General features: G+C 40.5%; 1 protein-coding gene across 2 annotated transcripts in view; it reads right to left on the bottom strand.

Moving 5' to 3' along the window:
- LOC127588633 (roundabout homolog 2-like) overlaps nucleotides 1–27232 on the bottom strand; it is a 63770-nt gene that overhangs the window by 14479 nt on the left and 22059 nt on the right. Inside the window, exons 3-15 of one of the 2 annotated variants that reach the window (XM_052047431.1) lie at nucleotides 13691–13848; nucleotides 12818–12938; nucleotides 12532–12670; nucleotides 10002–10138; nucleotides 9257–9268; nucleotides 8722–8846; nucleotides 7659–7830; nucleotides 5276–5481; nucleotides 3465–3546; nucleotides 3182–3347; nucleotides 2553–2719; nucleotides 2336–2457; nucleotides 1836–2067 (exon numbers count right to left, since the gene is read on the bottom strand). In XM_052047431.1, coding sequence (XP_051903391.1) covers nucleotides 1836–2067; nucleotides 2336–2457; nucleotides 2553–2719; nucleotides 3182–3347; nucleotides 3465–3546; nucleotides 5276–5481; nucleotides 7659–7830; nucleotides 8722–8846; nucleotides 9257–9268; nucleotides 10002–10138; nucleotides 12532–12670; nucleotides 12818–12938; nucleotides 13691–13848 — 1839 coding nt within the window. The remainder of the gene's footprint in view (nucleotides 1–1835; nucleotides 2068–2335; nucleotides 2458–2552; nucleotides 2720–3181; nucleotides 3348–3464; nucleotides 3547–5275; nucleotides 5482–7658; nucleotides 7831–8721; nucleotides 8847–9256; nucleotides 9269–10001; nucleotides 10139–12531; nucleotides 12671–12817; nucleotides 12939–13690; nucleotides 13849–27232) is intronic. The other variant, XM_052047432.1, reaches the window with a different exon arrangement.

Below are 27232 nucleotides of genomic sequence, written 5' to 3'. Positions count from 1 at the left end.
TTTGTAACGCTCCAAACTGGTGGGCAGAATTATGAGCTGGAACCCAATTAAAAAGATACAATATAAGAATGCTATCTTTAGGCAAAGCATTGATATTTCCAACATTGCAGAGATGTGCAGAGTAGGTGGGCCATGATGTGATCGTATTGTCCGCCACCTGGCTGCACAGCAAAATGCTCACTGTGACTTGACATTTTCGGAATTGGTTTCATTTTATAAACGGGAAGAGTGAAAGTCATAAACCAGCGCTATTTCTGGCAGAGATATAGCAAATGGTTGGACCACAAGTCTGTCTGTCAATTAATAAATATTCACTCATGCTAAATGCTAGCTATACCAACATTCAAACATTCAATCAGTAACACATCGCCAATGTGCGTGTTCTTTAAAACATTGTCAGCCTGTAAATAAATACTTCAATCTAAATGATGCACAGCACAATACATCCCAGTCAAATGGTACCCATTGTGCCACAAGAACAAAATGTGCTAAAGCTGCTTAATTTGCTGCTTTGCAGGATGCAATCTGGTAAACATAGCTTGCTCCGCTAATGAGTGCATCGCGTACGATACTTGAGACATGAATGAGCAAACGCCCCCACCCCCGCATGTGGCATTTGTGACGTTAATGATCATGCATCACATTCTCTCCTTCCTGAGCTGCCAACATCAGCCATGTGGCCGTAACAAACTCTAATTTTAACTGTGACTTTGGATTTAGAGTTCAGCGGCTCACCATGTGCTTGCTCTGTTAGTCGTCAGAGACCCCCCTGCAAGGTTCCTCAAATGCAGCACCCTTTTGAATATCTGCCTGTGGCAGATAATGTGTTTTATCCTTACAATTTCTGCTGTGCAATCCGTTTCTGGCTCTAGTCGAATGGATATTTTTTTGCTGTTCCCCAATACCTTTTCCAGGATCCCGAGAAAGTAAAATTGCTACTTCAGTCGGAAAAATCCTCCAGTAATCCCGTGTGGCCATTTTAATTGGGCTCCAGTGAGGTAAGGTTCTCTTCTTTTTTTTTTGCAGACGCGCATGTTCACAATCCCAGATAGACCCTCTCATGTGTTGCCATGAAACAGAAATTCTGCAAGTTGGAGATTTCTTTCACAGGACTGGCCTTATCTTGACTAGCTCTTCAGCGCGAGCTGGACTTGTGCCTGGTTCGGCTGATGCAGCACCTGGCCAGGTTGCAATTACATTTGGGGACACACTCCCTATCATCACACCCGCCAGAAGTCTGTAAATCTGCCAACAGATTTGTCCACTGGAAATAACAACACTTTTTATTGAATCCACCGTCAACGGGCAAAAATGATTTTGAGTTGAAACAAATGCGACTAAATGCACCTATTTCTTCTAATAGCCTGTTTAGAGCACAGTTATCATCTATACTGATCTTTTTACATGGGGTTGGTGGGGGGATTTATGATTGGATTCTTGCCCAAGGATTGTCAGCTATCAATTTCCAGCATCAAGTCACCATTAATCCTAACAACCTGAGCTAAATCTGTTTGCTGATTAAGAGGAGCAGAAGACTGATAGAGCTTGCGGGTCGACCTTGGCTTGGATTGAACAAAACAACTGCAGCAAACTTCAAGTACCGGTATATATTTGTCCATGTGCGTGTGTGTGTTCGTGAAAAGGTTAATTCATGTCAAGGAATTCAAATGTTGTTTTTGGGCAGACATATTGCCGCAGGGGTCCAAATAGAGGCAACTAAAGAAAGCAAAATCAATATATTTCATTTCGACCATTTACACAGAAATCCTTTTCATTCATGTTCATCACGAAGACTACATTTCATTAAGAAGCATCCTATTGTCAAAATGATTTACCTTCTTCCATAGTCCGTGCCGTCATGGATTCACTGTCTGCGCCCTGAAACTCATTAAAGTATGGTCGCACTTTAATCTCATAGACAATTCCTTTCTTCAGGCCCAAGAGAGTCATGTCCCTCTGTGAGGAGACTTTTAAGTCCTCGATCTGCCATGGTCCCGGAGAAGGCAGCCCAGATGTCTGCCGGTACAGAACACGGTAGCCTTGAATAAATCGGGATGGATTGTCCACCTGAGAGAAGAGAATAATATGAGGTTGAAGGGGACACGGTATGGTATGACAGTATGACTGTAACATTCAGTTCGTGTACTTGTTGCTCTTGCTTCATTTGACATAGGATTCAAGAAGCGATTGTTGTCGGGAAGGAGCGAATGGTGAAAAACAATGTATCTGAGTCATTTTTATTCGTGGAGGCAGAATGAAGAAAACACTTCACAGTACTTGTGTGCAGACTGAAAACACTGGTCTGATGAATTGTATCCTAACCATGAGTACTTACAGTCCACGTGACTTGCACTGAAGTGGAGCTGAGAACGACGGGGTTATGCATGCTGACCACCACGTCCCCCAACTCCTTCTGTACATGTCGATGGTCCACTCCCTGCGCAGTGGGACTAATGTCTAAAACAGAAAATATCACCAAGTAATTTGAATAAAACTGTGATGCTCATCTCGAAGGCTCCAGGACTCTTTTCTCGTGTTGTCTTTCTCGGTACCTTGTGTCCGCACGGGCTCTGACATGGGGCTCGGGTCTCCTAGCCCTTGACCACTGACTGCCCTGATAATGAACAGGTAGACAGTATTGGGCCGTAGGTCATTGACGGTGAACTCGGTGGTCTTCACATGGTCTGCCACAGTCTGCCAGCTGTTACTGACTGACTGACTGTTTGAAAAGCAAGGATATTTTCCATTAGCTGGAGGCATTTTTTTCTGTGTGTTATTATTCCAGACAGAAGATTGAATCAGACACCAACAGGAAGGTGAACCAAACAAAAACAAATTGTGGGGTAAAAAAAAAGATCCTGTCAGATAAAAAGACTGAAATCGTTCAAGCGTGTTCCTTTCCTCATCACAGGGTAAACTCTCCAATCAAGATGAAACAACTTTATAGTATTCTTGACTGGAATTTAAATAAATACTTGTCACATACTGATTGAAGTGATCCTTAAATGTCAGAAAAAGACCATTCAAATTGAAATCCTGCTCGTAAATATCAATTTTGTTGAATACTTCAATGTTAGCTGCTTGGAATATTTATTTTGTTTGCTCTTCAACAAAACTGCCTCCCATCTGCTTTTTTTTGGGGTCACTAAACATGGCTTCAGGCCATGGGTCACAGACGTACCCAAAGGCCTCAATGACATAGGAGGACACCGGGGAGCCAGCCTCTGGCCCCGGTTCCCATGACAACGAGATGCTGCTCTTGGTCACATCAGTGACCTCTGGCTTGGAGGGCGGCCCCGGTAGGGCTGTCAGGTTGTTAGACAGGAAGTCAATGGGGTCTGTGGAATCTGACAAAGAAAAAATAAAAAAAAAACTTTTAATATTAATACCAACAAAAATAAAATGCAAATGAAGTAAAGTTACATAGCAACTGTTCCACAGGAGTGGAATTTACCGCTGCATACCTGTGATATCCAAGTAAGCACTCCATGATGTTTCTCCACTGGAGCTGGAGGCCACGCACGTGTATAAGCCAGAATCAGACAGCTGAAAAGGATATTTGAATTATAACAAACAGTCTGAAAAAAAGACTCTAATATTATCTCCAAATATATAATATTTATCTATAACATTCTAAGTATACATACAACAAAAAAATATGTATTCACGCATCTGGTACTACATTTGTCTCATGGCAGTCATTTTTAATGACATATTCCACAGGAAAAAAAAATACAACAATAAAACATGGTCGGCATTGACTTGTGTGGTCAAGATAACAGTTTCAAGCAATATTAGTTTTACGGATGTATTCTTTGCTCCTTCAGACCGCAAAAAAAACATGGCTTTCTGATGTGCTCCGGTGGCACGAGCGTGAATTCAATCGTCTTTGCAACTATGATACCAGATGGTTGCGACAAGCTCTTGCATCAGTCCGGGCGTATGAAGGAGGTCTGCAGCTAGTAGTACAGGAAAAAGGCATTAACCTTCACTGGCCCTGCATTTGGCTCGAGACAAGCTTGAGAGTGGATGAGAGAAAACCTTAAAGCCATCCAATGGAAAAAAAAAAAAAAAAGGGAAGAGCCCAGTAAAAGCTGACATTAATTTCCTTAATTGATTTCGTCCAATAATAGTCGTCCTCCATTCCCAGAACCATCAACATTATCATCAGGAGTGCTGACACGGGAAATACTGAAACAGTGATATGATCATCTTGTTCATATTGGCAAAGCCTCTGGGAGCACAGGCAGTCGGGCTCTCTCTCAAGAGATAGTGGAGGTGAGCGACATAGGCAGAGCACTTTGACACAGAGGCGGGACCCTGCATATTTAAGCCCCTCCATTATATTCGTCCCATTCGATTGCCTATAACAGTCCCTGTCCTTGAATCAGACCCGTACCAGAGGAATTCCAGTCTTCTGCTCATATACTCTACATCATCATTTTTAAATGGCACCGTTGTTCATTTTGTTTTTTCCGTCAACGGTCATCACATATGGTCCAAAAATCAAAACTCAATCAATATCCAGATTGTGAGTGTACATTTGTAACTGATGAAATGTTTCACAGGATACACATTTTTTCCAGTGATGCGCATGTAAATAAATCTTACAAAAGCTCAACTTGATAATGGCGAGAACCACTTTGATTTGTGATAAAGCGGTTTGTTTTTCTTAATTATTCTTTCATCCCTCGAGAGATCATAAAAAATAGATTTCACAGACATAGCTACAGTATAGGTACACAGTTTAAATCCGGTGTTGAGAAAATGAATTGGTTCTAATGCTTTGTTAAAGAACATTTGAGGTATAAAGTAATATATAATGTAGCCATTATCGTGTTTAGGAGACTGTATGGTGTCATGCGCCGCTAACAAACTGAATCTATGGTTTATTTCAATTGCATCACTTTGTGGTAAATTAAGAGTCAATTTAGACATACTTTGTACTGTGAATTCAATTCAAATGTAAATGTTACGACTTCGGAGTGAAATTACTGGAAACAGCTCTTGGCGTGATGCAGAATCGTTTTTATCCCTGCGCAACCACAACAGCAAACACATTGTAAAATGATTTCCTCTGACAGTGTCAATCAAAACTTGAGCAATATTAACTTTATAAAACCCGGCTGGTTGGTATAGTCAATTGGATCTGACTTGTGCTTCTTGGCATACTCTTGCGAGAGGTTCTTTGTGTAATAAGTCAGGGTTGATTCAATTACAGTAGAAATATAAATCATGTTTAAATAATGAGGACAAATGAATCACCGCAACTCACCTTGGCACTTTGTATTTGAAGGCTGCCATGTTCCAGCAGGGAAAACCGAGAGTCTTTTCCTAGCAGACCGATCCCGTTCTTTCGCCAGGTAATTGTGGGTTGTGGGTCTCCTGAAGCCTGACACCTGAGCGTTGTCACGCTCCCTAATGCCTGTGTTTGGTTGTAGGGGCCCTGACGGATGATTGGCGGTGGGCGGTCCTTCAGGGCTGAGGATAATCATGAAGGAATAAATAATTGTAACCTTTCTTGAACTATAATTTTCAAGGCTTCGTCTTGGCATCAGCTGGTGACTTGCCATTGGCCCTTTACAATGTTGCCTTTTTATGCATGACCTTATCAGAAGGTGCTAAGTAGTGATTGCAATAATTGCAGTCCCAATATGTTAAAACTCAATCTGACGGATTGGTTGGAATTGGAAGCGACTGATTTCCAGAGTGGAACGGTGTGCTCGTGGCACAACATCGCACCGTTCAGTTTTAATTCCTCGGTGAGGATTAATGATGCTTAACCCGTGGTGTTAATGATCAACTTTCAACACATCCCCGTGCTTGTTGGTTGCATTCTACAATGACGCTCGCAACTTCCTGGCCCTTTTCTCCATTGCACCACAACAAATTAAACTCGTAAATTAGCATGCCAAGGAGGACAACAATGCATCGCTTTAAAAGCTTTTTAAAGTGTGTTATATCAGCCAGAAAACAGCTTCTGCACGGTGCAACAGTAATTTCTGGAGTGTTGGCGCTCTTTCCAGGCCTTGTAACAACTCCCCGGGCTGCTTTCAACTGTTATCAGGTCTGTCTCCATTTTCACAAATGCTTACAACAGGTTCCCTTTGCCGTTTTTTTTTTTCTCACAATGACTGTAAAATAAGGAGAACAAAATTATAAGCAGAGCAGCAGTACCGTATGAACGCTCCGATCTGCGATTGTTATTGTTTGAGACCATTTTAAACGAAGTATATATTTAGCGATAATGGAAAGACATCATGATAAATGGTTTCAGATTGAATGCTGCACCGACCTGTCACACACATGACTACAATTGATTAACTCCTCTATTCAAGCACTTCCTAATCAATACAAGTGTTACTGCTTAACTCTGCATTGTGGATGAACTGTTTGAGGGATTAAATATGATGATTACACTGAAACGATGCAAATATAGAGAGACAATTACTTGTAGTTGGCTGTTCTAATTTGGGATTTTGTACATTGACATTGCAATTTACGTGAGCGTTGAGTGACAGTGAATCGTGTGCAGTGCACACGTGGGCACATGGAGACCAGGCACAGCTTCACAATCAAACCACACTAAACTTTAGCTTAGAATTTCTAATGGGGAAATAAAACAGCTAACCGGTAACATTTAGTGTACCTTTCCATTACGAATAACAGATATAGCATACGTTGCTAATTCACAGTCCATGTTGTGCGGAAAGTAGCGTTGGTCCGAAACAGTATCAGTTAAGGAGAGGCGACATTCGCTTCATTTGAGCCATTTTTAAATTGCAAGCTTCTCCTTCAACATCAATGGATCTCTTAATACTTGTAACACTGCAAAGCCAATTGTCTTCAAAGGCTTTCAGCTGCATTTTGTTTTTTCAGGCGGTGGAGCTACAAAGATGCTTTCGTCAAGCTCATGATTGATGAATGAAGATGTTGAAGTTTATACAGCAAAAGCTGGGGAGCAAATCTGCCTCGCAACAAACATGACCAAGTACATCAATGGGAGATTTGATTTGTGTGCCAAATGTAGCAAAAACAAATTACGGTATAATAATTCAAAAAATATTCGTTATATTCGGTAAAGCCTGTTAGTCACAAACATATCAAATGCTATATTTGAGACAAATGGAAAACGTTTCCCAAACATCCTCGGACATCGCTCGATGCTCTGTTAGTCTACATTGAAATCACCCCTGTACGCTTCAGTCTGTCTGTCTCCATAAGCATTAAAAGACACAAATGCAGAGAAGGGCGTCGACGGCACCGGGAAGGAAGCAGTTTCGCGCTAAATGCTGACATTTAAGATTTGTCCACAAAGCCTAAATGCGTCTGTTCCATCAAGGGAGAGAGAGAGAAAGATCGTTTTATTTTCTTTCATTTCAATATCTGGAGGCTTGGCCAAGTGTCTTCTTTTTTAGGAATCAAAATATGCTCACACTATTCTGTTCTGTTGTCTGTATTGTTTCGTTTGTAGATCTTGGTAAAAATAAATAAATAAATAAGTAATCTAAGATATCTAAAATAAATTATTTAAAGGAGGCAATCAATGTATTGTTGGGAGGAAATGCAAAATGCCAACGCTTTGTTCTGTGTATTGTGTTGATTAACTTTGATGTGTTAGATGAAGTGGGTGTGCATGCTTTGGTCTCCTTACTTACCGTCTGCCACCTCCAGCTGGGCTTTGGCCAAGATGCTGCCTGCTACAGTGAGGGCCTGGCAGATATAATAGCCTGCGTCTGAACGCTGCACTGATGAAATGGTCAACTCTCCATTCACAGACACAGACACACGACTGTCGCCTTGTGTTGGCTGGCTGGGAAACAGAAGATCCTACAGGGGGGTTGGGGGGGGGGGGTTGAAGTTGGAAAGTAAAACTCCTAAATAAAGGTACATTGTTACAGATCTGTGAAATGTGCATGTGCATCATTATACTAATATATACAGTATATATACAGTACAGTATATATTTGCAATACAATCATGACACGTCAAGCTGGGGTTCACATTCATGTCCTTTGGAAATAGTCATGCACCCTTTCTTATAAGAAATTTGTAAAAAAAAAAACAAAAAAAAAACAAGTAATACAATTACTCGTACCAAATTGGCCAAGTTTTGTGAGTATAGAGCAAATGATGTGCTAAATCAACGGGCTGAGTTCATTTTTTCACTGACCACATCCCATTGTGATTTCCTCAGATCTGTTCTAACTTGTGAAAAAATTTCCTTATTAAAGAAGTCGTTTAAGGTCAAGTTGAAAGGGATTCTCAAGAATTTACATTCCCCAAAATGATGCACCATCATTGAGAAAATCATCTAAATCCCTCTCTTCTGATGGACCAGAATGTCCTTCACAGTGTTTCTGCTGCACTTCGGATAGTTGAGGCATCAGCTTTGTCCGTTTCTGCACCCCAAGCAGACAAGCTGGCAGGAAAGGACATTAGCCTGCTTTCATTACTTCTAATGACACTAATGTGAGCCGGCTGGTCAGAACAGCATCTACTGATGATGAATGACCACTTCATTATCTGTGTGAGCCACAAAAACCACTCACAATGTCACCCTGGTTTGATCAGTTAAAGATTTTAATTTAATTCATTTCTTTGTTAAATACAATATCCACCCCTCTGCAATATTGATGTCTTTCTTAGCATGATACCAACAATATATCACCCATCACGAGCTGCATGCGCATGACAGAAAACATTGTGCCAAAATCTCACCTGGCTGCCATCTCGTTGCCAGAACACGGTGGGTTGAGGTTTGCCTTTGGTCTCACAGGGAAAGGTCGCCGTTCGTCCTTGAGCCACAATTTGGTCACGGGGTCGCACCACAAACTGGGGCGCCTCTGAATATTACAGTAGCATGCAGTACAGTAGCTTATTTCCAGTTATTTTCGCATCACATGTCTAGCTGGTCATGCAAAAGGGGTATTCTTTGAACTAGCGGTTTGCTAATCACACAAGCCGTATTCCAGAGCATCGGATACTATCAGGGTGCCTCACTCGTCAAAGTCAAAATGTTGACAAGACCTAAAGTGACACAGTACATCCATGGATTCTCAGTGGCTCCTAACTGGGAAAGTCAGTGATTGAGAGACAAGGCACATGTGCCAGTGAAAATCTTATTTTGATGAAAGTAGTTTATGGATCCTCAGAGCAGTGCTAAAAACGTGACTTCAAAATAAATTACAAAATAAAACCAAACGGAGGGGTGGGGGGGACCACATGCACAATGGCCGTTACAGCTGTTACTTACCAACGGGGCGAACTGGTGACAACAATGGTGGGGGTGAGATTAAGTCACAACACAGAGAGAACGAAAGCAGAGGAGTAGAGGGAAAGAAAGCCAAATAATGAAAATCAGAAATGAATGAGATGGCGTTGGGTTTGCATCCATGGTGTTTGTGTAGGCACAGATGGCTCTCAATCACCACGTTAGGTCGAAGGACAAGAACCAATGCTATGAACCAATTCCTAATAGGACATTACTCATTACTTTTGGGGCACAAAGGCTAGTCGCCGTCCTGTTAAACTAAAAGGTGCTACTTTTTGAGCTTTAATTCTTACAGTTGAAGTGGGTTGAATAAGTGAAGAAAATACAGCTGTTATTAGCTACCATGCTGTGCCAAGTTCCCTCTCAATATCATCAAGAACATTGCATCCATGTCAATAAATAAAAAAAACCAAACCCAAATGGAATGAAATGACTCTTCAAGGCAATGATTGGCGAGTCAGTGAATAAAAATATGGAGGGAGTGGGCTTCATGAAAACCCTTCAATTAAAACCGCTTATAACGGAGAGCGTTCATATGCAATCCGTGGTCTGAAATGTAAAGCTATCAAGCGCATTGTTCCGTTAGGTGAAAACAAAGTTTGAGGCAAGCCTCAACCTTTCATCAGGGGGGCAATAACACTGGTAAAATGTGCAATAAAGGAGTGATTGTTGTGTGAGTTGGGAGGTACAATAAAATAGGGAACTGAAAAGAGCGCAAGCTTCCCACCTCTGATAGTCAAGTAAGCGGAAGCCTCCACTTTGCCCACGCGGTTCTCGGCGAGGCAGGTGAAGGTCCCCTGATCGCTCACGGCGGCTTTCTTTATCCTCAGCAAAAGATCCTCTTTTTCATATCTGATGTCATACCTGGCGACAGAGGGGCGACTAACACTGTGAAGCCTCAATTTAAAATGTAATTCAAAATGAAAGACTGTGAAAACTCAATTTAAAATTTGATTTAAAATGAAAGCTGCTATAAGTAGTGTGACTACTGTACATAATTTTTAACGTCTTCAAACACTAAAAACACAACATTATAATTTGTGAGACACGTACGATAGTAAGTCAATCAGTAAAGATTCGACAACATCTTTTTTTTGTCATTAAAAGATTTTTCCTGGAATTTTAAGAGATACTTTAATACCGCCCCCCCACCCCCACCATGAGTGGTGGATGAATTTTAACAAACTCATCTTCCCATCATTGCTGGATGAATAATTGCTGTCCGAACCTTTCGAAAAGAAATGCTGGTTGATGTATCAAAACCGGATGAAGTTTCACAAAAACAAAACCATATCAATGAAAAAAAAATTAACCTCCCGGGAGGAGGCTTATTTTTCTCCTCAAAATTATCAACAGACCAACAACCCAAATTTGAACCAAGGTTGTATTTAAAAACCTATTTCCAAAGGTTTTGTCATTGTCGATTGTTTGAAATCACCTCGCTTTTCGCAGGCAATTAAGACTCCCCAACGCGCAGAAACAAAATGAGCAGAGCAATTACGCCATCACGAAGGCACGGCAAAATTACAGGTGCTTTCAGCTGGAACCCTGACTGTTCCACTCTTTCAATATTTATAACGATGAACCACCCACTGTGGCGTGGGATGTGCAGTGTGCCATGCCGATGTGTGTGAATGTGTGTGAGCGAGAGAGAGAGAGAGAGAGAGAGCAAGCCATAAGGGCACAGAGCTCGACTCAGACGGGCAAACTGTCTGAAAGAAAAGGAGTGGCACACTCTGACAAACTGAATTCGACGAATGAGCAGACTAGTAAGAAATGACTAATTCATAGTGTTGATGCATCAATGTGCAGCCACCAGTGCAGAATTCTAGACTATAAGGGCACAACTGCTTCAGTGAGAACAAGAGGGACATCTCAGCCGCTTCAGATAAGAGGGGGCTCAACTCCGAATGAGCGGAGGGGCAAAGGAGTCAGCTCCACCTCTCTCTGGGGTCTCTTTGGCATGAGAGATCTTGTGAAATTGTGCAGCCAGCCATGCTGATTTCCACACAGAAGACAAGTCAGGCAGAGAAATGGCACACGGGGTGAGAAAAGTCATATTTGAAAGAGCGTGCGGGGTGGGGTGGGCGTGGAAAATATCGATGGAAGGGACCGTAGGGTCGTTCCAAAGTTGGGTGAGGACTCCATTCACAGAACATCTCTGACCCAGATACACACTTCCCATGGGGATGACGGGTTGGGAAAAGAATAAAACAAGTGGGAGGAAGGATGAGAAACAGGTTGTTTCTTTAGTCAAAGGGCAGTGACATCACCAAACATGATATTGCTTAGTCACATTCGCCACTTTGCACTCACTCTCCATTTTTGCACGAGTTAGCTTCATTAACACAGTCAGCCAGTCATATCGTTAGCTTGAATGGTTCAAAAATCAGTCAACATTTTGTCCATTTCTGTCTTTTCAATTAAATACAATATCTACGTGAAACGCCGTTATTTTTTTAAACTGTGCAGTTAATGTAGCTTACCTATCGAGGTGAGTGTTATCGTGACGGGTGAAGTTCGATGTCATAATCAAATCGCAGTGGAGCAGAGGAATACAGGCCAAAGTAAGGAAATCAAAAATGACATCTAGATTGTTCTTTTTTTGTGTCTCGGAAAGTGTCTGCTAAACCTGTGTTCATTATAAGATGTACGTCCTGTTTCCATTTCTCGAGCGCAAAGTGCTCAGCGGTAGCTACCGTAATCCTATAATTCCTGACAGAAAACGTCAATTGAACTTTGTTATGACGTGGATAGCGTGGTTGAACCAGGAAATGTTGCACAACTGTACAAACGTCTTCAAAACTTTGAACAGTTCTGGCTGTCTGCATTGATGGGAGAATGTTGACTTCATATACACGCTATTCCTTGTGGGCCGTGTATTGGATTATTTTATATGAAACAACACAGAAGGCCCCTATAACGTCGTGGCTATCGCTGCGCCAAAATGAGTCTCATGTGCAACATAAAAAGAAACAGTGGCGCTTGGAGAGTTTGAAGTAATCAAAGGGGGGTGTGGAGGGGGTACTTTGTTCTGCTATGAGCGCAGACGCTCACACAGCAAATAATGAGATTCTCCGTGGCTAATAAATGATTTCAGCCACACTGATGAAAGTCCAAGAGTAACATGTCCAATTGCTTCTTTGCTTCTTGAGGGACTCATTAGATTCGCTTGGGCAACTCCACGTCATCGCTTTTACCGCATTAAGCAAGCCTTCATTAAGCGAGTGCAACACACACTCACACGTTTCCCTCACCTGCCACGGGGAATATCCGCATCCTCCTTTTTCCAACGCAGAGTTGGAGGCGGGTCACCGTGGACCTGACACCTGAACTCCACACTCTCATCCACTAAGACCACTTGGTTCACTGGCCGCTGCACAAACACCGGTCTCTCTGGAAGTGAGGAAGAGCGCACGTATATAACGGAACCAAAATGTACTCGTAAGACGCGGAGAAATACTGTCTGTGACGGTGAGCTGTAAATACCTGAGAAAGACACGCTTTATTGCTTTTTGAACCTTTATATCCCCGAGTTCTTACCAAACACGGAGAGTTGAGCCTTTTCACTCTCCCTCTCGCCGACCATGTTGGTAGCTACGCACACATAAATCCCGACATCAGTCTTTTGTGTGTTGGAAATGGTCAGTTTTCCTCCACGAACCTGAAAAGAAAGCATAAAAATGGTTGAATTTCTTGCAATAAAATGAACAAAAAAATTGTACAAACAACGTCCATCAATCAGAGTTAAAGTGATACATTCTGAACATGAATTAAATATAATAATAAATCAGTAAGTCGATAAATAGAGAAAGGTACTGCAATATCCATTATGAATACAAGAGAAAATTGACACAAGAGTGCCACGGTGTGTTTGTATAAAATCCCGATGCAAACCAAAAGTTGTAAATATATCATGGTTAAGGATAAAGCATGAGCCTTAATGGAGACTTCTTTCTTCTTACTTTCTTTCTTTTCTGATTAGATATAAATTGATCATTTTTATAACAAACACATAACACGATGTAGGACGAGATACGTTTTTTTTAATACTTCTTCCTCCTCCCTTGAACATAATAATTGTGTTGAATGATTCTCTTTCAAATGAAACTGTAAATGTTTTTTTGTTCAATAAACAAACGAAACGAAACGAAAAAACTGCATATATATATATATGCCTGTAAGTATCGTTAAACAATCTGTTAATGTGTGTTTTGATGGTGTTTGTGCGTGAATATTCATGATTTGAAGGTACATCGCTCCCAGAACGCAATGCAAATTTTTGTTAGCCCATCAATAGGGTGTTACATTGTGTTAGCATGCTGTATTTGAATGTGCCACTGAGCCTTGACAGATCTCTGTATCACTGGTTATATGATTTACAGAAAAATAAAAAAGTATCAAAGAGTAACTCACCATGATCCTTTCATCTTTAAGATCAAGACGACCCTTGTCTTTCTTCCAGTAGGTGGTGGGCTCAGGATGCCCACGTGGTGGCTGACACTCCAGCGTGGCCGTCTCTCCAACGGCCACGATCACATCCTGCGGGTTCTGTCTGAAGTCATCTCGTAACACTGAGATACAAAAGAGGACATCAAGTATCACTTATATGTGAAGGTGTGTCATAATTTGAATTAGCAAATGGTGGTATGCATAATTCTTGAGCAGTCTGGACATTAATGGGTGAACTTTTTCTACTGAGGGAGTCTCAGGGGCAGGGTCCAATTTAAATCAGCAATTTTTGTGTTTCTCTCATTTGGTTTTCTTTATTTGCTAGTTGCTTAATGGGTCAGATCAAGAAAGGCACTAACTTGACCCACTCCCCATTGAGTGCTTTCAATCAGAGTGTCAAGTGGATACCAAGTATGCTGTAATTATTTCGCTTTGGTGTGGTTTTGACGAAAACATATCAGTGGCCTTTCAGGAAGAAAGCAGCTGGGGACATTTTTAAATTGGGGGGGGGGGGGCGGATACATTTTCATCATGTCTTGTTTCAATAAATTTCGCTTCAAATGATATTTTATCATTGTGCCCATTGACTCATTACGACATATTGCCCGATCACAACACAGCACATTTATCTCCTTGCTCATAACCAATCAGAAAGACAGAGAACTATGACCATTCACTTGCTTTGAGGTTGGCTTCCTACTTTGCGTTATTCTACTTTCTAGGTCAGGGCTGTAGGCCTAATGAAATGTGTTCCCCTATAGCTGTAACTGTAGGCACGGGAGATGTATAGCCTGGCAGGATTATCACTGCAACATAGAAAGAAGAGATACCTAAAGTGCAAGAAGAATGCAAAAAGAGCAAGGCGAATGGGAGTTGAGAGTCGCGAGTGGGGAAATTGAGCATTAATAATTCAAACACTGCATCTCTACAGCCCTGCGAGCAGTGTCCTACCAGAGAGAAATGGCACCACAAACCCCAAACTATCTATCCATCTATCCATCTATCCATCTATCCATCTATCCATCCATCCATCCACCCATCCATCCATCCATCTATCCATCTATCTATCTTTCCAATCATATCGTTTTGTTTATCTTGGTTGTGATGCAATGAGTGAAGTGAAGGGATTTATTGGTAAACTTGTCAGATCACACTCTCTTCGAGAATATTCTTGAAGACACATGTGGCGTCAGTATTTGAATATAAGGACCAGATCTTGATGAACATTAACAGCAAAAATAGTACTTTTTCCCAGACGTGACATATTGAGTTCACCAGAATTCTATTTATGAGCTTTTTCAATTGTATGGGTCCGAACTACAAACAGTCCAGGGATGTCTGCACTTCATTTAGTGCACTCAAAGAAATCTGGTCTTTAAGAATTGTCAACTTAACAGCCATACCGGCGCGTTTAGAGAAGATTTGCCGTGTGGGCTGCTCACTTGAGATCTTCCCAATTCTGTCAAAACTGTTCTCCCAAATATAATTTGCAAAGCTCTTACTTTGTCAGATGCTTGTGAGAAGCACTGGAATCATTGTTGAAAAGAAAGAGAAAGAGAGAGAGATCATTTATCGCTGGAAACAAAGTATTTCCACTTATAGTTAATAGCTTCTGACACGTTTTCAATTTTAGTCAAGCAGAGCTTTGGTTTCCCATTGTTTTGTTGCAGGAATTATAATGTGAAAATGAAAATGAACATCCAAATTATGAGATGCTAATGTAACACTCAATGAATGATTTCAAACGGCAATTTCTTCTCAATGTGTATAGGTTCAAAACTAGCTTATCATTATACTTTCTGTTGTCAATTTATCAGCTATGTCTCAACCCCAGGAAACAAAGACAAGACACATACAAAACAGAGAAAAATGAGGACGCAAGGACTAATGTTTCTGTGAACTAATTTTTATTTATTTATTTATTTTTTTTATGATCATAGCTTTGCTTTTTTAAAATGAGTCTGCAATTTACCTAATCAGAATGGAAGGCATCCGGGCAGTAATATGCACCATTTAATAGTATCATGTTATTTATAGTTTGTAATGTTAGCTGAGCTAAACTGTATGAGATAGTTGTGGTCAAAGGTCCTATTTTTGTCAGCGCTTGACCACTTTCAACAGATAAATTATACCCTCACTTTGCAGCGATTACACACTTTCAACTTCCTCATATTTTGATTGATGATGTACATCCGTATTTCATGTTTTAATAAATGAGAAGTGAGTGACTGACATAATACAATTTCTTGGTCATCAGTTATGGCAAATTAAAAAGTGTGTGCGGTGGGGGACATTGGGGCAGTGCGATTGTGGTCATGTGCCCGCCATGTCTTGTTGTTTGAACACACTTCAGCAATAGCCAATTGAGTTTATTACAAAATACATACTGTTAATTAACATAATTTCAGTTTAAAAATCATTGTCTTTGTAAAATATAAAAATACAAAAATTAAAGTGCTTCCCGGAAAGCAACATTTTATGAGCAATCAATGCCATATTTTCAATAATTTGATTTAACTGTTCAATTATCTTTGTAAGTGTTGGGTGGCGATTGGTTGTTATTTTTTATGGTGAAAGAATGCAAGTGTCTACAGTAGCGGATCATGCTGTGAGCAGGTTTCCATTTATTTGGCCGGATGAGGAGAAAAAAAATATATGAGAGCGGGGTGCTTAATGAGGTGCTTGGTGTGTGTACAAACAAAGGCACAGGAGCCATGAGGTGGGGGGTTGTGTTCCAATCTATCGAGCCCCACTAGAGGAATCACCGATGTGTAGGTTGCTGCCGGGTGGTAATTTCAGACTGTGGGGAGCACACACTCATTGTTGTCTGATTGTCTCGTGGTCAATTATTCAAGAGAACAGCTTCAGTCATTCACCTGTTCATTAACTAAATTGGCATGCAAAAATATGAGAAAATGTATCACCGGACATATACAGTTTAGTGTAGGGGGCTCTTGGGGTATTCCTCCATATTGTATCCTGAATTATGACAATTGTCATTCGCTTCCAAAGACTTTTTTTTTTCATACTCGTCATATTAAATGCCAGGTAGGTGTTTAGATATTCTTTTTTCAAGGGTCCGAAAATGGCTGGCACTGAATGAGTTAAAGTTCCATATGGCCTCAACTTTATATGTTGATGCAAGCTTGAAAGCTCTTCATAATGAATCATATACGGTAAGTAGATGCTGCTTTAAAAACAGGTCGACAATCTACCCAGACAGTGCATTTACCAGACTGCATTTGTTACCCTCGCTGGTACAATTAATGCCAGGTGTATCCATTAGCTAGTTTGCATGTATTGACAGCCCCACTTTAAGCATCAGTCAAACTTGTTGTGCATTTTACATCATAATGTCTCTTTCAAAAGAAAAAGAAAAAACACCATAATGTGAGGCTTTTAGATGAAAATGTCAGAGTAAATGATGAAAAAAATCGCAGCCTAGACTGAAATGCATTTGAAGTTTACATTGAGCGTTTCTTTAAGAATGGAAAAAAGGTAGCAACCAAAATGAAGATAATGCTCTTAAAATGTCGCTGTCACTTTAAACGAGTTTACATTTTTTATTTATTTTTTGTCGCATTTATTGAAGCGTCTCAATTTTGTCCAAAAAATAACATTGGACATAGTTTGGATAGTAGTGTGTCTGCATCAGGTTCAGATAAAAATAGTTTAAAAAAAATACAAAAGAAAGTTCAGAATCTAATTTTTTAAAATTAAATCTACATAGCATGAAAGAAAAATAATTCAATCAATCAATTCTCCTGTTGACCTCTGCCGAGGTGGTTGTGTAATTGTATTTATTTATTTTTTTGGCATGCAGTTTCCTGTCTACCGCTCTGGGTGAATGTTCTTCCGTCCTTTGTCTGCACTGTCTTGATGCCCTTGCTTTGCTTTTGTGTCCGTGTCTATTCAATTGTGAATCATGTGGCGTAAACAGCACATTTTGTTTTGTGTGCCATTTTTTTTTTCAGCTTACAAAGCTCCTCATGTGTACTGGCCAACCAAATCATTACATGCACCCTTAAACAGAAGGACATTCTCATTTCATTATTTTATTTATTTATTTGGTGGGAGGGGTGAAATTAAATAATTAACAGGACATTGTGTCTTCCTTGTACAAAATGCTAAACAGCCATGTGTGGAAAAACAGATGGGTGAGACTTGTACAACCCAATTAATTTATTTAAAAAAAAAAATGCTGGATTTTCAGAACCAAGCACACTCACGTGTGACCGACTGCTGTCTGTGTGTGTGTTTGTTCGTAAATGTGCATGAAGGTAGGTGGGTGGTCCAGTACTGGAATTCTGCTTCAGTCCCCCCAGCCCAGCCCAACTGTGTTATGCTGTATGGCAGCATGGCAAAGGCAGAAAGAAACAGAATAATGTATGAGCGGAGAGGAAAGATGAAGACACCTTGTGAGTTGCCGCACATAACAGATGGCTGCATTTCAATTTGGGAATCACATGCTAAGAATTGATTCACGGCTTGCAAACAAAGCTGCCAGGTTTACACGGCAATCAAGTTGTTTTTTTCTCTAAAGTGAATAGACTATGTATGCACTTTAACAGAGCCCAATGTCAGGTATTGTGACGATCCAGTCTCACAAAATGCATTTGAGCAGTTGAGAGATTTCATAAGACAGGAGTACATTCAATTGTGGCTGAAGTTTGCTGAAGATTTTTTTTTTAACACGATAGCCTGTAGGGGTGTGTCACTTTCTCAACTGCAGTCAAGGATGTCCCACATCTGTCACAAGCATACACCACACGCTGATGCAGACCACACAACAAGCGAACAAAACAAATGACAACTACAACAAAAACAGCTGCCCTGTTCTTATCACGAACTTTGCTGATGACCACAACAAATCATCCCCAGCTCAAGGAAGTCGGAACAAAAAGAGAGACAGTTATGCCGACACAATCAGGGGAGAGTAACAGATATCGAGATTTATTTATTTATTTGAATACATCAACAACTTAACATCCTTGTGCCCTAAAAAAGTCATCAGCAATCAGTCAGGACGGTGATGCGCCGGGATATGAGGAGCATTTACCCAACGTCCCCGAAGGCTACAAATCCAGCAGATGTACATCACTTAATCCTGGATAATTCTGCGTTCAGCAACAGCGGAATACACGAGATGGGGACAATCAAAACCTGCATTCACGGAGAAAGCACGGAGTGTAGCCTTGTGGGAAAAAACAAAACAACAACAACACATTTGGCTGCATAGAACTGATCCTCCTGATAATGCCATATAAGAAGGACAATTACTGTGTGATGGTAAAAAATAAAAATCAAAAGTCTTATTTATCACACAGCTCAATTTCCGAATGTAATATTAATAACTGTCCATTTTTGCAATTTAGGAACATAAAACCAGGATGTTCAATGGTGGTGGGGATAAGACAAACCCCAAATGTCTATGAAAGAATCGCAAAGACACCTTGCACCACTTCACTTTGCTTTTTGGGCTAGTTAGTGTCAAATCCAATTAGCATCAACATGAAGGTTGGAAATAGATGAGGTGAAAAGGAGCAGAGTCGAGGTGACGTTTGCTTTTCACCGGTTAAAAGCAATTTTATTTCTACAGTATCAACAATTATTCTCACCAAATATCCCGAGTCTCATTGCGGATCGAGCCAATACTGAGCCACAGACAGGAAACATCATTTCCTTGTGGTTAGTAAACAATATCACGCCATGATTATAACCTTTTCAATTTGCTTTCAGATTGGTGCCACGGAGAGCCCAAAATAGTTATTTGCCCACAATTTCCATACTAGATGTGGATTTACACTTGAGGCGAGAATACAACACAATCTTGTATGCATTCTATGGCCTTTGCATGTGAAGCCACCGTGAGGGGTTAACAATAAACGCTTCGGCATTGTCATGTTTAATTAACTTCCATTCTCCTGTCATGTAATGAAAATGGAAGTTGTGGACGGTATAGGACGAAGCTTCTCCCCGCTCCCCTCCTCCCTTTCCCTCTCGCCTCATCTTGATCCTCACATCTCTCGCTTGCCATCCCTCCAGTTACTGTAACAGCGTTCCCTCAGACCACGTTTCCACATCTATAATTAATTAATCCTGTCTCCATGTATTTTTTCAAGAGAGCACATTCCACCGCTTCCAAGACTATGTAAATCTGCTTATGCCTGCCTCCCAGACTATCTCATCAACTTACACCTGCAAATGCGAACGCGTGTGTCTGCACGAAATTATGCAAAGGTCACGCTGTTCCATTTAAGAATGCTAAACTCAACCTAATAAAGTTCTGCCCCGCTAACCTAAGTGTTTGAGAGAGGCCATAGATACGATGCACATATTTCTCCAGCGTTCATAAACAGAAAGAGCGTGCGGATATCCATGAGACAAAAGGAGATGATAGACCCTCACAGCAATATTGCAGAGATGTCGAACATGAGCAGGGAAGTGAGTCAGGGATCAGAATTGAACCTTTTATCTGCCTTATTTCACTGAAGAAGTGGTCACCCGCGGGAGAGAGTGCCGTCTTACATGTACTCGTCTTCTCAAAACCAAATTATGCATGATGCTCTGTTCCGTAGTCATCGTTGTCGTCATCACTTTGTAATGAACGGAGCTTTTAAAGAAAGCTATATGAATACCCTCACGGAACTCGAAGGTTTACACTGCTGTAATTGTTCCTGCTAAGATCACATTTCCCCTTTGTCTTAATTATAATTTTGGGGAAAAGAACGCATCGAAGAGATCATTTGTGCATCTGCATCATCCAGCATGATCAAAGACATTCCATGAAGGCCACCAGAGATTGTGGCGCTGAGCTCTGTTTACACGGCATCCAGGCTGCAGCTTTCGATGGAAACATGCAGATGGGGCACGATATTTGCATTTTGCAATGGTATAGAGACTAACACATTTAAATAGATGGAACTATATAGTAAAACGCAAAACTCAAAATGTGGTCAAGCAAATAGCATGGTAGAGCTCATTCAAATATGTATTTATTACCGTATTATTATAATTATGATTGCAAAAGCAGAATCAGCGACCACAAATGCATTCGTGCATCCATTTCCTCTGACACTTTTCCTCACAAGGGGTCACAAGTAGATAGGACCCCTCGCAGAAGAATTTAGGCAAGAGGCCAGGCAATCACAGGACACATTTCGAAATTGTCCGATGTTTAGGTTTGTTTTAAGAGAATGTACTTTGCATCATTATGAAAACTCAGACGGGAAAGCTCTAACACTCTGACTTAGCTGTACACTCAACACGGGTCATTATCGTAGTTTGAATGGAGAACGTCACTGCATCATACTAAGTGATGTTTCAAATATTTTGCTCTTCATATGAATCCAAATTAAATATTAATTGAAAAAAATCATTTCCATGTTTGATAAGCAGTTCTACACCCACCAAAACTATCAACAGAATAATAAATGCATTGTTCAATGAATCACCCTTTTATTTGCTTTCCGACATAGCACTAATTAGCTTGTGTCGGTGTACCTAATCATACCAGGGATACTTTTCAAAATTTCTTATTAAGTGATTTTATGAGCTTTAGTATCACAGGATACATCTCAGTAACTCAATGCTCCTCCCATCAACTCGCCAGCCACCAACGCCAATGTCGGTGAGCATTTTAGGAGATCATTCACCACAAATCTCTGTTAATCACATCCCTGCACGGGCCCTCTGGTAAACACAAGGCCACCCAACAGATATTCCACTTACTTATATCGAGACGGTAAAATAGCAGCATTTGTTTGACCTTTTAGCTAACACCTTCCCGGGATGTCCTTCAAAGTCTTCAAATTCATAAAGCATCCAAGCATCAAGAAGAGGAACAGCCAAGTCCTGCTGTCAAATTGCTTTAGATGACATTTATGTTGACAGACAGGTCTGAAAAATGTGTTGTTCAACCTTTCTTGGATCGACTAGAATGGGGCGATGAGGTTCCACTGTGCGATCGTGTAAACACTCACTCACTCGCCATTTTCCAATTCAGACAGCCAGGTTTATGAACAAAGAAATGACTAAACTTCCTCCCTTGCGATCCGGCTATTCAACGACCTTGGAAATAATGAGCTTGAGACCTCTCACGACAAGAGACAAAAATTAACATGATATAGTACTTCATTATTTGCAGAGAAGGAGGTGAGCAAGTTGACGAAATAACTGTAAACACTGACATGGCTAATCTCAGGCCAGCTGTTAGTGTGAGGTCCTTTAATCCGAGTCCAGATCTGTGATGTGCTCATTGTTGGCTTGGGGACAGATGAGCCACAGCCACCAGGCTGCCAATTGGGCTAAAGGCAGCAGACTGCTCCTGTGCCCATTTTTCAGCATAATAAACTGTGGATCCTCAAGCTCAGCCCCAATTATTTTGCTTTTAGACTGGATATCACAAAAACACACTGACATCATCTCAGCTGGTTTGGTCCTTCTCCCAAAACATCCAAAGTCATTTGCATGACTATAAAACACATACAAGTCATGTGAAAAACTGCAGTCATGAATAGTTATTGTTTCACAACCAATACAACAATGACAATGAGATTTTGACAAAGAATGAACAAACACAATGGACGGTATATAGGGACTCATTACAAAACTAGGGACGGATTGAGCAGACACCCAACAAGTCAAATAGTTGATCAAATGGCAGGATGAAAAGAAAGAACGGGGTGACACTGAAATGGAAACAAAGAAATGGATTCAATAAAACTAAATCCAAGAGAAAATAACAAATCAACGAAGCAAAAAAGTCGCTTGCTCAAAATGATTTAGACTCGGCTTTCTCAAAGAACAATATTCAAAAAATGTTTAATGTTTCTTCCAGATTGTTAACGTATTAAAATATACAAACTAAATATATTTATATAAATATATACTAAAATATTTTATTTTATTTCATTCATACACCAAGTTGCCAAGCAGCATCGATACATTTTTTATTCACACATAAAAAAAAAATCCCTTTAAATGAAAAATGTGAACACCGTGGCCAATAAATTTGGAGTACAAGGTGCACCTTCAATGAATGGCCTATTTTAAAACTGTTTTCGTATATAGGGTGCACCACATTATAAGGCGCTTTGAATAGAAGGTATAATAGTGGCTGCAGGTGTTTTATGCATCCACTTGATTGAGATATGCTAAAGGGAATACAATACAATACAGTTCTATTTATATATAGCTTTGAGAACCGCTGCAGCTGTAACAAAGCACTTTACAGAACAATGAAAATACCATGTCCAAGAAATTAGAATATTGATCCATATATAAGGCGCACTATCAGCTATTGAGAAAATGGAATGGTTTTAGGTGCACCTTATAGTGCAGAAAATATGTTACCTTGATTCAAATGGATGCTCAAGGAATGTTTTTTTCTGCCTTAGGTACCTGTTTATTTGATGCCTAACATTCAAAACATTCAAAAATTTTGGTTGACGAGACATTGACTTCACAATATGGAAACAAAAAAGTGGTTTAAATTTGTACATTTGTAGAACAACAACAAAGTAACAAACATTTAGAAAATGAATTGCTAAATGGCAATGCCCAAATGGATATTCTTATAGAGATTTTAAGATGGCACTTTTATTACAACGCATGTGGCGCTGTTGTCATTTAAATACGGGAATGCAAATGGTATCACAACCAGTTGATTTTCCAACCACGCGGAAAAACATTTGATCAAAATCAAATCATGTTTGATTCTCCGCGGCTTGTCAATATGAATTCTGACTGACACGAAATCAAGAACAATACACGCGGGGAGTCCTCTTCAGACGATAAAATAACCCTTTGAATCACTGTCAGAATTGACTGCGCGTGGTGACATACTGTAGCCAACCTTGTTGTCTGATCTGCATGCAACTTCACGTGCCAAACCTGATTGTCTGTGGACAGATGGACAAGCGCGCGATAGAGACCAGACAACATCTGTGTCACGTTTCTGCGAGAGGAAAGGTCAGTATTGCAAGACGTGCAACGGGTGACTGACAGATGCAAGCCAGCCCATATTCTCGAGGTAACGGGCATAAGGAAACTGACAATCTTGTGGACCAGAAGAATCAACCTGCCACCCCCTCTGGAACACACTCACACAAAATTTACCTTGATGCCATACCCAGCTCATCTTCTCCTAGTGCACGAATATCCATCTACCCATCTTTGGAACTGTTTTAGCCTAATGAGGGTCACAGGCGTGCTGGAGCTTAACCCCGGGTAGTAGGCAGGTTAAACCCTGAACTGGTTGCCGGCCAATCGTAGGGCACACAAAGACAAACAACAACCGATGTATTATTTCCAATTTAGATGAAATAATATGTGTACATATGAAACGTACACACCCTACACATTTTAAAAGCAAGGTGTCTCCTTATAATCAAGGAAATTTCGTCATTGCTTAGAAATCGGAATAGGGATGGGAAAAGATGAGCAGTACAGGTTTGAATCTTGTTCTTAAAAAAGGCTCTATTCAGCCTTTTCATCTGAGAGTGTGAAATCAGGTTTGTTTTTTGCTGCACCAATTACTGGCCGGGAGAGGCGCTTGAAGGAAGCACCATTAAATCCAGCAATTGAAGAAACCGAAAACCACAGCGCGTTTTCTCTCAGGGGATTGGAATTGATGAGAGCAATGGATCACCACAGCCACTGACGCACGCTGTCCCTCAAAAAGAAAAGTATTTGGCTTTACAGTACAATAGCCGATCCTACCTTACTGCTATTTGTCAAATGTTCTGGCTCACTATAAATTGTCATCACATCATTGTACATTTTTCACCTATTTTATATGTATATTGACCAGCCTGTCTAGCTCACACATATATTTTTATTGTAATGATTATTATACAACCCCCGGAAACTGTATTTATAGTTTAAAACTTTATTTATATAATTATGTTATATTTATATATATCTCCTCATCATGATCACATGTATTTTTTTTATTTTTAAAGGTAGAAATATGTGATATAGGGCAATTTTCCTGGCTGACCGTTTGCTCTCCCATGTCCGTTATGTTGCTATATCCCAAGGACACAGACATTGCGTGAGGTGACAGAGGCTCATAAAAGCTGGAAGGTGTAAATGTGTTTGACGGTGTTGATGTGTTGTCCACGTGGCACCGTCGAGACCAAATTTACTGCCCCTAAAGATTTCCATAAATTCCAAACCGCAATTCCAATCCCCGGGAGTTCAATGTTAAAAAGAAAGCAAAGCATTCTCAAGTTTTTCAACAAGTGTAACAAAGTATGAATTGTCAAACTGTGAAATCACATTCGTTCCCTTACAGGATTCTTGTCATTCTCTGTCGTTATCTTGTGCTTTTTATTGGACTGGTTGCAATTGCAAAATGATGAGAGTGAATGGTGAGAAGCTGAGCTAATATGCTAAAGGAAAAGGGGCTAATTTAAGGCACTGATGTAAGTTCAAACATTATTACCACAATTTGTAGACATGATACAAGCCCACTCCCTTTAGTCCCTGAGGAGTTTTGAATGACACTATGTATAGCAATCTGGACTCTTTACACATGAAGGTGCTGTGATCTTCCAGCAATGCATGACATTGTATTGCTTTTTTTGTTCCTAACCTTGCTTTGTGGTTATCTGTTGACAATGAGCTGCATGTAACTAGAACTCCCATTAAATCTTTATATACCAATTGGTTATATACGCTGAATCAAATGCTTTTCCTCAAGTTTTATTCTGTCATTTCTGCTGCTAAAATATTGACGATATGGATAAATGGACTCCCAGCTTTTGAAAGACAATGACTAAGTACAGAAAATTTCTTTCAGAACCTGCTCAAGAGCGGGAGGAAGTGCCTCGTCAGCCATTAAAAGCAAACCTTGTAATCCTCTTTGTGTGGGAAATAAGGGCACATCTCTATCAGCTTGAGATAAATGGGCTATCATCGAGTCATTTGTTTGCGTGTGTCTTTTCCATGTTCCATTTTACCAATCAAGAATCACATTTTTTTTTCCCTTGACAAGTTTGTCTTCATTCTGAGAAATCAGAATAATAGCCAAGCAAACAGAATTGTGTTTGTTTTGTTATCATTTAATTGATCAGCAAAATGACGCTTAATAATGAATTGTTTCAGAGCGATGACATAAATTACAGAGCGTAGGAAGGATGTAGTGGCAACTTTATTAAGCAGGTCACCAGATTGGATCGGGAGGAAATATTCATGATCAAGTACCTGACAATAACATTTCTACTACCGTATTTTCCGCAGTATAAGGTGCTTCAGAGTATTAGGTGCACCTTCAATAAATGGCCTATTTTAACTGTTTTCATATTCAGGCCGCACTGCATTACAAGGTACGTGGAATCGAAGCTATAATAGTGCCTGTAGTTGTGTTAGGCATCCATTCGATAGAACTCCGCTAAAGGAATACAATACATCTTTATTTATATAGAGCTTTCACAACCGCTGCAGTTGTTATAAAGCGCTTGACAGAACATTTAAAATACTACGTCCGAGAAATCTGAATATTGATCCGTATATAAGGCGCACCGGATTATAAGGCGCACTGTCGGCTTTTGGGAAAATTGAATGCGTTTAAGTGCGCCTTATATTGCGGAAAATACAGTATATTGTACACTTTGAACTGTTTAACTCTTTCAGAAGAACATTCATTTGTAACAAGTCCAATTGGCCCATTCCTGCTAAATATGTTATGCGGCTGTGGTGTGGAGATGGAGTTTATTGTGAATCCGAGTTGGATGGTTTCAGGCTCACTGCCTGTGCTGTTGGGAACCGCATGGCTGAGTTGAGCTGCAGTGTAACTGGCTGCGGCTCACTCTTCAAACCTCCACCCACAGAGACTTCCACAACTGTCACATGCCACTGAACCATTGGAAACAACACACAGACACCCACCCACACACATGCACACGTGTACACACACACACACACACACGCGCGCACGCGTTCAGTAACAGTGAAGCCATTTTCATTAAAAGAACCACTGGCGCACTCGGCCCAGCTGGTCCCTGAGTTGACACTGAAACTGCACATCTGGTGTTACTGCTCTGTTTGAGGGATGCCATCTGCTTGGAAGGAATGAGGGAGGGAGAGGGACGTAAGGAACAGAGAAGGGGATTCCAAAGAGTTTCAGGAGACAAACCAAATAAGATCCTCGTCAATACGATAGCATTTGAAATAAGCTCATAAAAAAATGAATCAGTTTGTTGGGTGTACTCTATACTTAGCACGCATTAGTCCTCTTCCGGGTAAGAGGATTAGATGCCAGAGTCAGGTTGGCTCTTGCATCCTTTGGAGCTAATGGCAATGAACAGATAGCATGCTAAATGATTCCCACTCTCAGCAAAGCACACATGACTTATAGTTTTGTATTGAAATGGCATACGGTATTAGTTTCATGTTCAACTTGCAGTTAACGTTATTCGGGTACACCGGTCTCTCTCTCTTTCTATTAGCAATGACTGGCAAAGTCACGCACATAGAGAATCCATGCGATGCTCTAACTAA

The sequence above is a fragment of the Hippocampus zosterae genome, chromosome 16 (genome assembly GCF_025434085.1).
Source record: "Hippocampus zosterae strain Florida chromosome 16, ASM2543408v3, whole genome shotgun sequence".
Taxonomy (NCBI): Eukaryota; Metazoa; Chordata; class Actinopteri; order Syngnathiformes; family Syngnathidae; genus Hippocampus; species Hippocampus zosterae.
The sequence above is the reverse complement of the archived record's forward strand: the minus strand, read 5'-3'. Positions and strand labels throughout refer to the sequence as shown.